The 14,148-nt window shown below is 46.2% G+C and overlaps 2 protein-coding genes across 3 annotated transcripts in view; one reads left to right on the top strand and one right to left on the bottom strand.

Annotated features, from left to right (window-relative positions):
- The window catches only part of Fbxo46 (F-box protein 46), an 18,330-nt gene extending 16,514 nt beyond the window's left edge, over positions 1–1,816 (bottom strand). For both annotated transcript variants that reach the window (XM_031385527.1, XM_031385524.1), the window contains exon 1: positions 1,639–1,816. The gene's annotated coding sequence lies outside the window, so the exon portion shown is untranslated. The remainder of the gene's footprint in view (positions 1–1,638) is intronic.
- Positions 958–14,148, top strand: part of Bhmg1 (basic helix-loop-helix and HMG-box containing 1) — a 23,999-nt gene continuing 10,808 nt past the window's right edge. Inside the window, exons 1-4 of the mRNA XM_031384117.1 lie at positions 958–1,264; positions 1,609–1,783; positions 6,549–6,619; positions 11,225–11,315. Coding sequence (XP_031239977.1) covers positions 1,254–1,264; positions 1,609–1,783; positions 6,549–6,619; positions 11,225–11,315 — 348 coding nt within the window. The 5' untranslated portion in view covers positions 958–1,253. The remainder of the gene's footprint in view (positions 1,265–1,608; positions 1,784–6,548; positions 6,620–11,224; positions 11,316–14,148) is intronic.

Genomic DNA, 14,148 nt, shown 5'->3' with positions numbered 1-14,148 from the left:
CAAATAATATCTGGGCACCAGTAGTGATAATCTCAGCACTCTGGATCCTAAGGCAGGAAGATGAAGAGTTAAAAGGCCAGTCTGAGCTACACAGCAAGTCCCGAGACACCACGTGTACTGTGCCCTCACCTGAAGTACTTCCCAAACATTATCTCCCTAAACTCTCCACCCTACACAAAAGACTTAAATCCTATCTGACAGCTGTTCTGGCTGGTGTCCCCACCACAGCAGATTCTGACCCAGACTGCAATTGTAGATTTACCATTTTTTTTCTTTTCTTTCTTTCTTTCTTTCTTTCTTTCTTTCTTTTTTTTTTTTTTTTTTTTTTTTTGAGACAGCATTTCTCTGTATAGCCCTAGCTGTCCTGGAACTTGTAGAGCAGGCTGGCCTCGAACACAGAGATCCGTCCGCCCCTGCCTCCCAAGTGCTGGGATTAAAGGCATGGGCCACCACTGCCCGGCTTGTAGATTTACCATTTAATGCTGGCTGACATGGAGAAAGTTGCTTAAACTCTTCGTGCCTTTACTTGCTTTCTGTGAAATGAAGATCTACACTTCAGGCATCACCTGAATCCAGTGAGTTAATACAAACACAGCTGAAGCCAAACTTGGGCATTTCTTAGAAAGAGATGCTAGCAATAAAGGGGTAGGGGGGCATTGTTTCCTGCATAAACCGTGGTGTACATAGACTATTGTCAGGTTTTGAGAAAATATCTGGGGGCTGGACTGAAGAATAGGAAATCTTTTAGCAATTCTAACCCAGTCAACATTCCTGGGAAGGAAGATTCCCAACAGCTTTGAAGCTGGGACTTAACTTTACTACCAAAAGTATCAATTTTTAAGGAACCCCCCTTTAGCTATCTTCAGAATGGCCTGCTTGTTTCTCATCATACAGATAAGGGTACAGAGGGTTAAGAGAGACTTGCACAGGTCATAAAGGAGGGTCAGAATAAGGAATCTGAAAGCTGGACTGCCCACATAAACCACGACTCGTCTAGATACGACTGGGACTAGAAGGGTGAAAGGTTGTTTCTAAGGACTACGGACCCCATCTGTTCATATCAACCTAGAGCTCTGTGGCTGTCCAGTTTATTGGTAGTTTTTGGTTAGATTAAGGCAGGATATCGACAGCCAGGCTCCCTAACTCACGCACCCTACAACGCCTCCTGGTCCTAGAAGCTAACCTAGACCATCGAGGACTTCTACTTGCTCTCTTCAACTTGCTCCACCTCGCAATCCCCGCAACCCAACCCGATGCATCCGCGGTTAGCCTCTTCCTTCACTCATCTATCCCCGACTCCTATGCCTTTCCATATCACCAGGCTAACTAACCTCTCTTGAAATTACCCACTCGGGGTCTCTCATCTATTCAGCCAGAACTCCAACTCCGAGCCTCACTCTCCCAGTTCCCAATCCCCTTGATAGCTAATTCCAAAGCTCGACTCTCTCCACCTCCAAGACCCCTCCCTAGCCCCCATTCTTCTACTTCCTCGGGCTCCCGTTCCTCTCAATCCCCACCCACAGTGATCTCCCACACCCAGTCCTTTCTTTAGCCTCAGTTTGCTTCCTCTCGAACCCAAGTCCTGAACCCCCCGCTCATACTCCCAAGCACCCGCAGGACCCAGCTTGGGGCTCTCACCATCTCCCCGCGCTGCAGCTCTCTCGACTACGCGGGTTTCCCCCACTCGCTCCTCTCCAGCCTCCCCTTCCGGGTTCTGGCCCCGAAGCCCTCTGGGAATTGGAGTACAGGCGGCCATGGACTACAACTCCCAAGATGTAACACGGTAACTTGGAGGTGGAGTAGGAAACAAACTAGGCGGGCTGAGAAATAGAAACTCTAATTACCAGAAGGCAAAGGGCACACGGAAATGCGCAGGCGCAGAAAATTCTCCCGCGTGGCTCTCTGGGAAATCGAGTCCAGCCGCCTCCATTTTGGCCCGAGGCCCTTGAAAAGGGAATCGGAGGCTACTTCAAAGAGACGTTAGCGAAGGGTGGAGAGTTCAGGAAGAACAAATGTATTGATTTATTTATGTTAGTTGACAAATAATTGATAATATATGCGTTTCCCCAAACTTTCCCTCCCATTTCTTACCTCTATCTCCCACCCCACACTTGCCCACCACCACCTCCTAATTGACAAATAAGGAAAATGAGGAAAACCCAAGGCACTGTGTTCACGTTACAGGTCGAACGGAGCCTCCAGAAGGGCAGGAATCTTTGTGTACCTTGGTTAGGCACGTAGAACAGCATTGAGTGAAAAGTTGATGGGTTTTGACCACTTTGGACAACCCTAGTAAGAACCCAAATTTCTAAAAGATGAGAGAGAATAGATGAAACCTTTCTGTCCACATCATTACTGGAAAGTACTCTGAGCTAAGGCAGTTAACCCCAGGCACTTGGCATAGCTAGGTGGCCAGAAAACGTCTCAAGATTTTCCCTCCACAACATTCCCATGTCTGTGTACATGAGAAGGAGCTACCATTTCTTTGTTTGTGTGGGTGTGGAGGTTAGAGGACACTTTTAGGAGCTGATTCCCTCCTTCCATCACAAGAGTCCGGAGGATTGGCAGCAGGGACCTTTGCCCACTGAGCTATTTCATCAGCCCAAGAAAGCTTTCTAAAATGTACAGTTTGAGTTGCCGTAGTGGCACACACTTTTACTCACACCATTGTAGACGCACAGATTAGTGTACCTCTGTGAGTTTGAGACTAGCCTGGTCTACTTATATATACTGAGTTCAAGGCTATGAAACTCTATGTCAAAAAAAAAAAGATAAAGCTGGAAAGACTACTCAGAGGTTAAGGGCATATATTGCTCTTGCAGAGAACTTGCATTCGCTTCCAGCACCCATCTATAACTCCAACTCTGATGCCTCTGGCATCTGGCGGTACCCGCGCTAATATGCATATATCTCTCCCCACATGCAAACATGTATACCTAGCTAAAAATAAAATGTCTTTTAAAAATAAATTGTAGGGAGCTGGAGAGATGGCTCAGCCGGTAAGATCACCGACTGCTCTTCTGAAGGTCCTGAGTTCAAATCCAAGCAACCACATGGTGGCTCACAACCACCCATAATGAGATCTGACTCCTTCTTCTGGAGTGTGTAAAGACAGCTGGAATGTCTGAAGACGGAGTGTCTGAAGACAGCTGGAGTGTCTGAAGACAGCTACAGTGTACTTACATGTAATCAATAAATAAATCTTTAAAAAAAATTTAAAAAGTCGGGCAGTGGTGGCCCACGCCTTTAACCCCAGCACTTGGGAGGCAGTGGCAGGTGGATTTCTGAGTTCGAGGCAAGCCTGGTCTACAGAGTGAGTTCCAGGACAGCCAGGGCTACACAGAGAAACCCTGTCTCGAAACGCCCCCCCACCCGCCCTCCCCAAAGAAGACAAAAACAAAAAGAAAAACAAATTAAAAATGAATTGTATAGTTTGGAACTTGAATTACAAGGTAGTGCCACTGCTTGCAATCCAGACAGATCTGAAACAAAAAGGTTACAAGCAAGCCTGGGCCACATTGTAAGACCAGGTCCACACACAGACACCAAAGGTTACTTTGTTCGCACCTACAGGGGACTGTCATTTCCGCGAGGTCTACAAAGGCTCATTTCAAAGAAAGTTGGCAAAGATAGCCGCCCGAATAAGGTGCTTGGCGCCCCGCGGTCTAGAAGCAGACGCGCCCTGAAGGGAAAGAAAGGGCGGGACAGGGACACGCGCGGACCAGCAGGGGGAGTGCTGACACCTCGCTCTTGCAGAGAGAGAGAGACCTGGCGAGAGAAGCTTCTAGCCTCCGAGGTGAAGAGGGTCAGGGGGCGGGGCGAACCAGGGGGCGGGGCCCGATGAAAGGGCGGGTAATGGAGCGAGAGCTGATTGGCCGACACTGCGAGCGCGGGAGCAGGAGCACGTGTCCGAGCCGTGGCCCGGGCCCGGCTCCGGGTGCGCATGCGCCAGGGCCGCTCGGCGCCCAACGCCTCTGCTGCTGGTGCCTGGCACCGCGTGGCGGGAACGTGGAGGGGCGTGGCCTCGCCTCAGGCGCTCTAGTGACTTCGCGCGGCAGCCTCGCGCCCTGCCATTCGTCGCTCGGTCTGCGCGTCGGGAGGCACGCGGGACTCTGCAGTCCCGGGAGTCCGCGAGCCGGGAGCGCTGCGCCTGCCGCGCCAGCGCTGCCGGAGCCCTTCGGGCTGTCGAAGCGTGAGGGCCCAGTGCCCGCCGGAGCAGAAGCCGAGGCTGAACGCCATCTTGCAAACCTCGAGGTGAGGCGAGTGCTGGTGACCAACGCGGGTGGGTGGCGCGGCGGACGGTGCTGGCTCGAGCCGGCGTGAGGCGGCCCTGAGGCCGTGACCTCCCCGGGAGCTGCAGAGGGACCACAGAGCTCCAGGCGGAGCTTCGGGAAGGTTATGAGCGGCGCTCAGAACCTGGGGTCTCCTGTTCGAGGCTCGGCTTTTGGAAGCTGAGGCCGGGGGATGTGGGAATCGCGGTCCCGGGTTCCAGAGTTAACGTTCGGGGGGGGGGCGGTCAGAGGGTTCGGACGGGCTTGGGGCTTCTCAGCCTCGGCGGAGACCGCGGAGGCAGGGAGGCAGGCCTCGGCGCTGAGACTTCATGTTAAAGCCTGGAGTTGTCAGCCTGCTCGCGGCGTAGAGGTGTCAAGTTAGGGCTGCAGGCCTCATGGGATGCATGCGTGTGTGGCGGCTACATTTGGTTTTTTGTTTTTGGTTTGGGTTTTGGTTTTTGGTTTTTTCGAGACAGGGTTTCTCTGTGTAGCTCTGGCTGTCCTGGAACTCACTCTGTAGACCAGGCTGGCCTCAAACCCAGAAATCCGCCTGCCTCTGCCTCCCAAGTGCTGGGATTAAAGGCATGCGCCACCACCGCCTGGCGAGGTCTAAGCTTTCTTTCTTTCTTTCTTTCTTTCTTTCTTTTTTATTTTATTTATTTTATGTGTATGAGTGCACTGTAGCTGTACAGATGGCCGTGAGCCATCCTGTGTGTGGCTGCTGGGAACCCCCACCCCCACCCCCAGCGGCGTAATACACTGTAGCTGTCTTCAGACGCACCAGAAGAGGGCGTCTGATCCCATGACGGGTGGTTTGGAGCCACCGTGTGGTTGTTGGGATCCGAGCTCAGGACCTCTGCTGGCCCCACTCGCTCCGGCGTAATTCACCGCAGCTGTCTTCAGACGCACCAGAAGAGGGCATCCCCCTTCTCAGAAGATAGATAGATAGATAGATAGATAGATAGATAGATAGATAGATAGATAGATAGATAACCAAAACAAACAAAAAGGTTGCAGTGGAATGGGGTGGGGGATGCTTGAACCTGTAGACAAAATGCTTGTACTCTTTGGAAATGATGATCCCATGACACGGTGGTTTGGAGCCACCGTGTGGTTGCTGGGATCCGAGCTCAGAACCTTCGGAAGAGCAGTCGGTGCTGGGATTAAAGGCGTGTGCCACCACCGCCTGACTCCTCCGTACATTTATTTTTTTTTGTGGGGCGGGGGGAGAGTGAGGTTTTGGGTTTTTGTGTTTTAAATACCCTGGATATTCTTCCTTTAGGGTTTGGGGTTTTCATTGTTAAGGTTTGTGCTCTGAGCTGGCTGTGGCAATTCACACATATGATCTTTTGTGAGTTGGAATCCAGCCTGGACTACATGAACCTGAGCTAGTATAAGGCAAGACTGCGGGGGTTGGGGGCTAGTTTATGGTTTGTGATCTTGATATTAGGAGTAAAATCCTATTTGAGGGTCAATAGTCAATATTTTACACATCCAGGACTTTAGTATTAGATTTTCAGGACATATAGGTTTAGGAAGCTCCATTTGGGGATTCACATTGAATTTTATTTATCTGTTTGTTTGTTTGTTTATTGGTGGCATGGGTTTTTTTTTTTTTTGCTTTTGTCTGATTGCTTTTGTTTTTTTGAGACAGGGTTTCACTATGTAGTCCTGGCTAGTCAGGAACTCACAGAAATCTGGCTGTCTCTGCTTCCAGAGTCCTGAGATTAAAGGCATGGGCCACCAATCCGGGTTGGGTTTTTGTTTTTTTTTAATTATTTTATGTGTGAGTTTTTTGCCTGCATATATGTATGTGTACTACATGCAGAGCCAGGTGAATCTCTTTGATTTCAAGTGCAGCCTGATCTACATAGCGAATTCTAGGACAACCAGAGCTATACAGAGAGACCTTGTCTCAAACACCCCCATACCCCTTTCTAGAGGTCTCAAGCCACACTTTTCAAGCTAGATAATCTGCTTTTCAGCCTTTGGCATCCCATTATTGGTATCTGAATTCTGAGATCAGTGTCTGGAAACTTGCTGATTTTGTTTTTCGATCCAATTATTAGGAACTTAAATTTACCATTTGAGATTTGGGATTTTTCTTTTTAGAGTTTAGGGTTTTAGTTTAGGTTCCTGAGTCTGTAGTTATGTCCCATTTTAGGAACTCTAGGTGCTTTTAAAAATGTACCATGGGTGTGGGGAAGTTCATACATTATTTGGCCGATTCACTTTGGAGTCCCAAAGGTCACTAATAATTCTTTTCCCTTTTTGCAGATGTTGGGTTCAGAGAAATTCTCGAGTTTCTCTGGTCAGCACAGAGCTAGTTCTCCGAGTCCTACTGACAGGTAATTGTTCTCTATTTTCAGAACAGCTCTAGCCACTCTGAACAATTGTAACAAGATGTTACTAAACATTGTTTCTAGACTGTTTGTTTAGCCCTTCCATTGTATCTAAGCATTGTAACCATTCTAACCATTACAACCATTAGACAAGGAAGTAGGTGGGAATACTCCTGTCATTTCCAGAGGGTTCTGAGGTGATTTCAAGCTCTTATGTGCTTTGATTTTTGTTTGTTGGTTGCTTTGAGTGCTGGGTATGAACCTGGGCCTTCTGATATCAAATGCTAAGGAACTCCTTTATCCCTACACTACATTCACATCTCCCATTCTGACCTTTTCTTTATTTTTTAATTTTATGTATGTTCATGTTTTTGTTTGAATGTATATCTGTGCATGCACCATGCTCATGTAGTGCCTCCTGGAATTGGAGTTGTAAAGAGTTGTGAACCACCTTTGGGTACTGGGATTGCAACCTGGATGCCCTGCAAGAGCAGCAAGTACTCTTTAAATCACCGAGCCACCTCTATAGCCCCTCTCATTCTGAGGTTCTTAAATGCTTTTTCTTCCTTTCTTTCATTCACAGTATGTATTCATTCATCTATTGAACATAAGTGTTAGGAATCTTTTATGTGTTGTTGCTGGGGAACACTGAAATGACCTTCAGGGCCACATGCATGATAGGCAACCTTCTACCGCTGAGCTATATCCTCAGCTGTAGGATCTGAAAGGGGTAATTCATACAGCAGATTGAGGATTGGATTGGATTCCCTCTCCACCCATTCAGTTTGGACAATTTTAAAGCATTCAAAGTTCATCTTGCCTTGTACTATCTTGCCTTGTACTTCCTCTTAAGGAGGAGGTCCGTACATCGCTTCTTATCCATTATTAACATTACAATTAAGCACCTTCTTTGCTGTGGCCTGCTATGCAGGTACTGTGCTCACTCTGAAGGAAGGTCATGAAGGAAATGAAAATTCATGTGTCCTGCAGCCTATTGCTTCTTAGAATCTTTGTGATCAACAGTTCAGTCTCCTGTTTTCCCCTTTCTAGATGAGGAATCTTTCTAATAATAGACTCTTGGTTTTGATGGGTAGAAACCTAGCTAAAACTAGCTTATGCATAATAAGGCACTTGCTGGATCATTTAAACAAAAATTCAGGGATATCAGGGCATAGCTGGTCCCAGGCAGTCAGGGGTTGAGTGGTGTTGTTGCCTTGACTCTACTTTTATCTCCCTTATCAAGCAGACTCCCTAGGAGAGGTCAAGATGACTTCCAGCTGCTCAGGTCCATCCCCTGCCTGCTTAGTCACCCCACAGAGCCTCTTTTTTTTTTTTTTCTCCAGCATTTTTGAGATAAGGTTTTACTCATCCTGGGTTGGCTTTAAACTCATGCACTCCTGCCACAGACCATACTCTCAAGTGCTGGGATTGCAGGTGCAAACCATGCAAGTAAGTAAATACATGGGATCAGGAAGATGGCTCAGTGGACAAAGTGCTTGCCATGCAAAGCATGAACATAGGAGTTTAATCCCCTGGGCCCACATGAAAAAGCAGATGTTAACACTACATGACTATAATTCCAGTACAAGATGAGGGTGGAGACAGGAGGAGTCTTAGGCCTTGCTGGCCTAAGTTTAGCTAAATCAATGAACTGCAGGCTGAGAAAGAGACTCTTAAAACATAAGATGTGGAGTGATTCAGGAGGACACTGCATTTGGACATCAGGACTCTACACACTCATGCATTTACATACAAACATAAGTAATAGCAGGCCCAGACAAAGCTTTGGAGGATTTATTATATTTATCTGTTGTTTGTAGTATTGAGAATTGAACTCGGGCCTATGTGTGCTGGGCAAGTGCTTAAAGAAGCACCAGTTCTTCTTTAAAAATAAAATCCTGGGGCTGAAAAGGTAGCTCAGTGTTTGGAAGTGTCTGCTGTTCTTGCAGAAGACCGGGGTTCAGTGGCTCAAAACCACTGTAACTCTAGTTCTAGGGGATTCCACTCCCTCTTCTGACCTCTGAGGACACCAGCCATGCACATACATGCATGCAGGCAAAACATGCACATATATAAAAATAAACAAAATTTAACATTTTTTAAAAGAATAATATCTTGAGCTGGTTATAGTGATACACAGCTGTAACCCCAGCACTTGGGAGGCAGAAGCAGGTGGATCTCTGAGCTCAAGTCCAGCCCAGTTTACACAGTGAGTTCCAGGGCAGCCAGGACTATACAGAGAAATTCTGTCTCAAAAATAAATAGGCTCTAGCTCTTGCTCTCTTACCCTCTTCCTACTCTGTCCCTTCTCTTCTCATTCCCTCCCCTTTATCTCTTCACATGCTCGTGGCCAGCCTCTTCTCTTCTCTCTTCTCTCTTCTCTTCTCTTCTGCCTTCTCCTTTCCTCTTCTCTCCTCCCCTCCCCTCCCCTCCTTTCCCCTCCTCTCCTCTCTTCTTCTCTTTTCTTCTCTCTACTTCCCTCTCCTCTCTCTCTCTCTCTCTCTCTTTCTCTCTCTCTCTCTCTGCCTTTCTCTGTCTCTACTACCCCCTTAACTCTCCTTCCCATGCCCTAAATAAACTCTATTCTATACTAAAAAAAAAAAAATAGATAGATAGATAAATAATTGAAGTTCAAGGCTAGCTTCAACTACATAAAGAAACCCAAAGCCAACCTGGGTTATCTATATGAGACCTTGTCTCAAAAAAGAAAATAGTTAAATAGTTCTGGGTTAGCCAAGATAATAATTATAATCCTGAACTCACCAGCAGTCTCAGAGGCTGAGGCAGAAGGATCATGTGAGCCCAGGAGTTTGAGACCAGCCTAGGTAGCATAGTATGCCCAATGGCAACACTCCTCAAAAATTGTAGTAACTTGTGAATCTAGTTTATGACATTTTTCTCTTAATTCCTCCATTTAAATGACTAGAATAAGTGGTTTCTGTGTACACAAACATTTTGAGGAGGTGAACTAAGGATGGTGTCTGCTGCAGAAAGCCCTTAAGTTCTTTCCATGGGTCTTAGAATACAGATAAAACTCCTTTGTACTGTGAGCCTGCAGGTCCCTGCTTCACCCAAGTTGTCTCTCCAGTCTTGTCTCCTTTGCTTGCTTAGCTCCCATGCTTGGGTTTTACTTTCCTTGAATTCTCTTTGCTCCTTTATGCCACAGGGCCTAGCCACATGTTCCCTCTGCCTGGAGCTTTATCTGTTCCTTCTCACCCCCTCTTATTCTCTAGACTAGGTTCTGGCCAGATTTAGTTCCTGAGGAAAGACTTCATTGGTTAGGTTGTAGTTCCAGGTAACAAGCCACTCATATTGTAGGTCAAAGCCTGCTATTACAGCATCTATAACCAAGCAACACTTCTCCTTACCTTCATTAGAACCAGCCTGATGGCTGTTTGACTTGTATAGCCATTCACACTGGGCCTAGGTTTAAAATGTCAAAGTTGGAGTGGTTAGTAACTAGATCAGTACAGTTCTTGGTGTGCAAGGTTGAGGACCTGAGATTGGATCTACAGTACTGCCAAGTGGAGCTAAACCTGCACCTGGAACAGAAGGGTTGTTTTGGTGTGTATAGGGTAGGCCATTTTGGGGGGAGCAGTGTACAAGAGCTAGCAACTGAAGGCCCTGAAGGCAACTTGAGGAGAATTGGTGGTAATGCAGGTTTAGGGCACACACAGACACCATGGGAGCAGTGGAGTGATGTGTAATTTGGGATAGGACATCCTCATCTTTATGATTCTACCTGGTAGGGGAAAGGTGGAGCTGTGTATGTTCTATTGTGGGTATCTCATGAATTATGCATTTGGTTGTCACAAGCCAACTGCTTTCCTTCCTGTATTGAGAGGTCTTTAGCAAGCACACACTGACTTTCAAGAGTGTCATAGCCCATTGGAACAGTGAGAGTACAGGGACATTGAGCTCACCTACTCTGTATAGTGATCCTCAGTGAGGATGAAAGAGCCAGAAAAGGAAGAGTACTGTGAGCCTTTAAACTTGGCCCTCCCAGGATTACACTGCACACTTGTAATCCCAACACTTGGAAGACTGAAGCAGGAGGATTGCTGAGTTTGAGTCCCTCTTGGGCTATATAGCAAGATCCTATCTCAAAAGGAAAAAAGAAAAAAAAAAAAAGAAAAGAAAAGAAAATTGCTACATCTCAATGGTATGACCTTCAATGTGTGAAACAAGGGGGTGGCAAGGTCAGATTTATGTTTCAGGAAAGCTGCTGCCTCAGAGAACATGGATGAAGGAGGCCAGATGGGAGGCTGAGAGCCTTGTAAGGGTGTGAAGACAGCCATGCAGGGTTAACAAAAAATTATGGGTTTAACAAAAGCTGGAGTGAAGTGGAAGACAGGCAAGATTTAGGGACTCCAAGGAATATAGGAGAATGATAAGTTCTCATGATGCCTGAGACCCTGTCTTGCCTGTCCCAGAATCAAGGTAGAGAGAACAGTCTTGACATGAGACTGAAGGTTTGGGGAAGCTAGATGTGGTGGCCCATGCCTGTAATCTTAGCACTTGAGAGGATGAGGTAGTATGATCACCTTGTCTCCAAAGAAACTAAGTTTAATTCTAGATGCCATAACCAAAATTGGTCTTATCCCCAAACAGGAAGGATAAGAAAAACCACACGAACAAGCTTCAAGAGCTGGCTTTGCTGATCCCAGTGACCATGAAGACCAGAAACAAGAAGTACACTAAGGTGTGGGGACTGAAGGAGAGGAGTCTGGTGGGAGGCAGGGTGTCAGAACAGTGAGTGGGGGCCTCTCCTGGGAAGTCTACACAGACCCTTTCAGAGATGGACTTGAAAATAAGAGTAGTCATGATACTCTGAATAGGAACTTCTGGAAGTCAATTAATCCCATGAGGGATTCTTTTTTTAGAAGCCAAGTTCCTCACTCAAGGTCAGTAAGTGCTTTACCGCTAAACTATACCCCTAGCCCTGTGGGATTCTTTCAGGATAAGAGGTGAGGTGGGTAGGGCAGGAGCTGGAGACAGTTCAGTCAGAACTCCTTACAAAAGCATGGGTACTTGAGTTGCTATCCCAGAACCCACAGAAAGCCATGTATCATGAGGTAGGTGCCTTAGTACATGCTTGTATTGATTAGCCAATCTAGCCTAAATTTGCCTGTAAATTCAAGTCAAATTGAGAGACCCTGTTTCAAACCAAAACAAACCAACTGTTTCTTTTGTCTCCAAACCCTTGAGGAATGACACTGAAGCTGACCTCTGACCTCTACATGTATATGCACACCAACATGAGCATGCACGTACACACACAAAGAGGCAACAGGAACTGGGAGTGGAAAAAGTAGAGGCAGAGGTCACATATCAGCACTGGAGCCCTCACAGCTGCAGCCCAAGACTCTTCTGTCTTTTTCAGCCTAGGGGTTTCTCAGTTGTTAAAAACAGCAAAGATAACTCCTGCTCCTAAGTGATACTTCAAGACAGAAATGATGCCCTGGCATGAAGTTTAGCAATAGAGCTCTTGCCTGGCCTGTGCAAGCTCTAGAGGAAAGGTAATAAAAAGGTGTAAAAGGAAGACAAGAAGTTTAGCCTAGAGGTACATGTGCTTCATTCTAGCATCTGGGAGGCTGAGGCAGGAGAACTGAAAGTGCAAGGCCTGCCTGGGCTACAGAGTGAGTTTAAAACAGCATGGGCAACTTTTTAAGCCTTGTTTCAAAATAAAATGTAAGCAGAGGACTGGGGATTGGTAGCTCAGTCGTAGAGTACTTGCCTTGGACACACAAGACCCTGGGTTCAGAGAGACAGTCTCTCTTTCTCTCTCTCTTTTAGGAGAGAGCACATTATCTTTTCCTTTGACAATTTTCAAAGGCCTCACACTTCTTGAAAACCATCAATAAGGTCTCTCCTACTCTGTTCTCATATGGTCTTCTCCCCCTTTGACCCTTCTGCCTCCTTTTGCTTATAAAGATCATGATTACCTTGGGCTCATGTGGGTAACTTAAGTAATCTCTCCATCTCCAGGTCCTTAACTCAGTGACATCTGTAAAGTTCTCTTACCATATAAGGCAGCCTATTCCTAGGCATGGGACTAGGATGTGGCTGCCTTTGGAACTGGGATGCTGACTATGGGGAAAATTTTCCATGTCCTCAAGCATTTGTATATTTGGTATGTATAGGTGATGTCATAGGATCCTACGAAGCCAGAGAGAGAAGGAAACAGTTCCTGCCCCTCAAGGAATGAGTCTAGCATTTCATAACTGACAAGATATCTACTTCCTTTAAAATTATCTCTAGGCCTGTCTAGGGAGGCAGAATATTTGAGGAAGGCAGATCTCTGAGTTCAAGGCCAGCCTGGTCTAGAGTGAGTTTTGAGACAGAATTATATAATAGACCTGTCTCAAAAAAGAATTTAAAAAAAATACTTTTGTTTTTGAGATAGGGTTTCTGTGTAGTTCTGGCTGGAACTCAGAGATCTGTTTGCTTCTGCCTCCTACTTCTGGGATTAAAGGTGTGCATCTCCACACTTGGCAACATTTCACTTAAAAAATTATGTTTATTTTATGTGCGTAAATGTTTGCCTGAATGCACACATGTACACCATGTGCATATCTGGTGCCTTTAAAGGTCAGAAGAGGGAGTCAGATCTCCTGGAATTAGAGTTACAGGGAGTTATGAGCCCCCATGTCAGTGCTGGAAACTGCTCTTAACTGCTGAACTGACTTTTCAGCCCTGGATATGCTCACCTTTTAGTTTAAGAAATTCATTAAGAAGGTGGGTGTGTTGGTGCATACTTTTAAACCCAACAGTCAGAGGCAGAGGCAGGTGGATCTCTTTGAGTTCAAAGCTAGCCTGGTCTACAGAGATAGCCAGAGCTACATAGTAAGGTCCTGTTCAAAGAGAATACAACAACAAAAATTCATGCATTTAAAAACAAAACAAAACAAAAAGGAAGAAACTCCTGAAGGAACAGATTGTACCCAAGGGGAAGTGGGAAGGAGGGGTGCAGGTAGAGTGAGATTGAGAATGACTAAAAATACATCATTCCAAAGGCCTGTGCTTTAGTCACCCTGTCACTCTGTGTTCAGCATGTCTGTTGACCGAAATCTCTTTATTGTAACAGTTTTAAGACCTTACAACTTGAGATGGTCTCTGGGGTTACACCTTCCAGTTGTAGCTGCCAAGTCATGTTCCTAAAGCATTAAGACTGAGCCTTCTAGCTAGGTATGAAGCTCAGCACTTGGGAGGCTGAAGCAGGAGGATCACCAGTTACAAGTCAGCCTGAGATACAAAGTAAGACCCTTTCTCAAAACCAAACCAAACCAAAAAACCAGAAACAGTCTTCTGTTTTGAAATCAGAGATGGGAATCTAAGCACCTTTGCATGGAACAATTGCATGTATCTCTTCACGGCCACAGAGGCTTCATTTCAACTGCGTTCCAAGCCTGGCATTAGACATACCAATCTAAGAAAGACAACTCAGTGCTTCTTTCTGAGTGATAGCTTTCTTCTTCTTCTTCTTCTTCTTCTTCTTCTTCTTCTTCTTCTTCTTCTTCTTCTTCTCCTTCTCC

The sequence above is a fragment of the Mastomys coucha genome, unplaced genomic scaffold (assembly GCF_008632895.1).
Source record: "Mastomys coucha isolate ucsf_1 unplaced genomic scaffold, UCSF_Mcou_1 pScaffold21, whole genome shotgun sequence".
NCBI lineage: Eukaryota > Metazoa > Chordata > Mammalia > Rodentia > Muridae > Mastomys > Mastomys coucha.
Note: the sequence above shows the minus strand (reverse complement) of the source record. Positions and strands in the feature narration are given on the sequence as shown.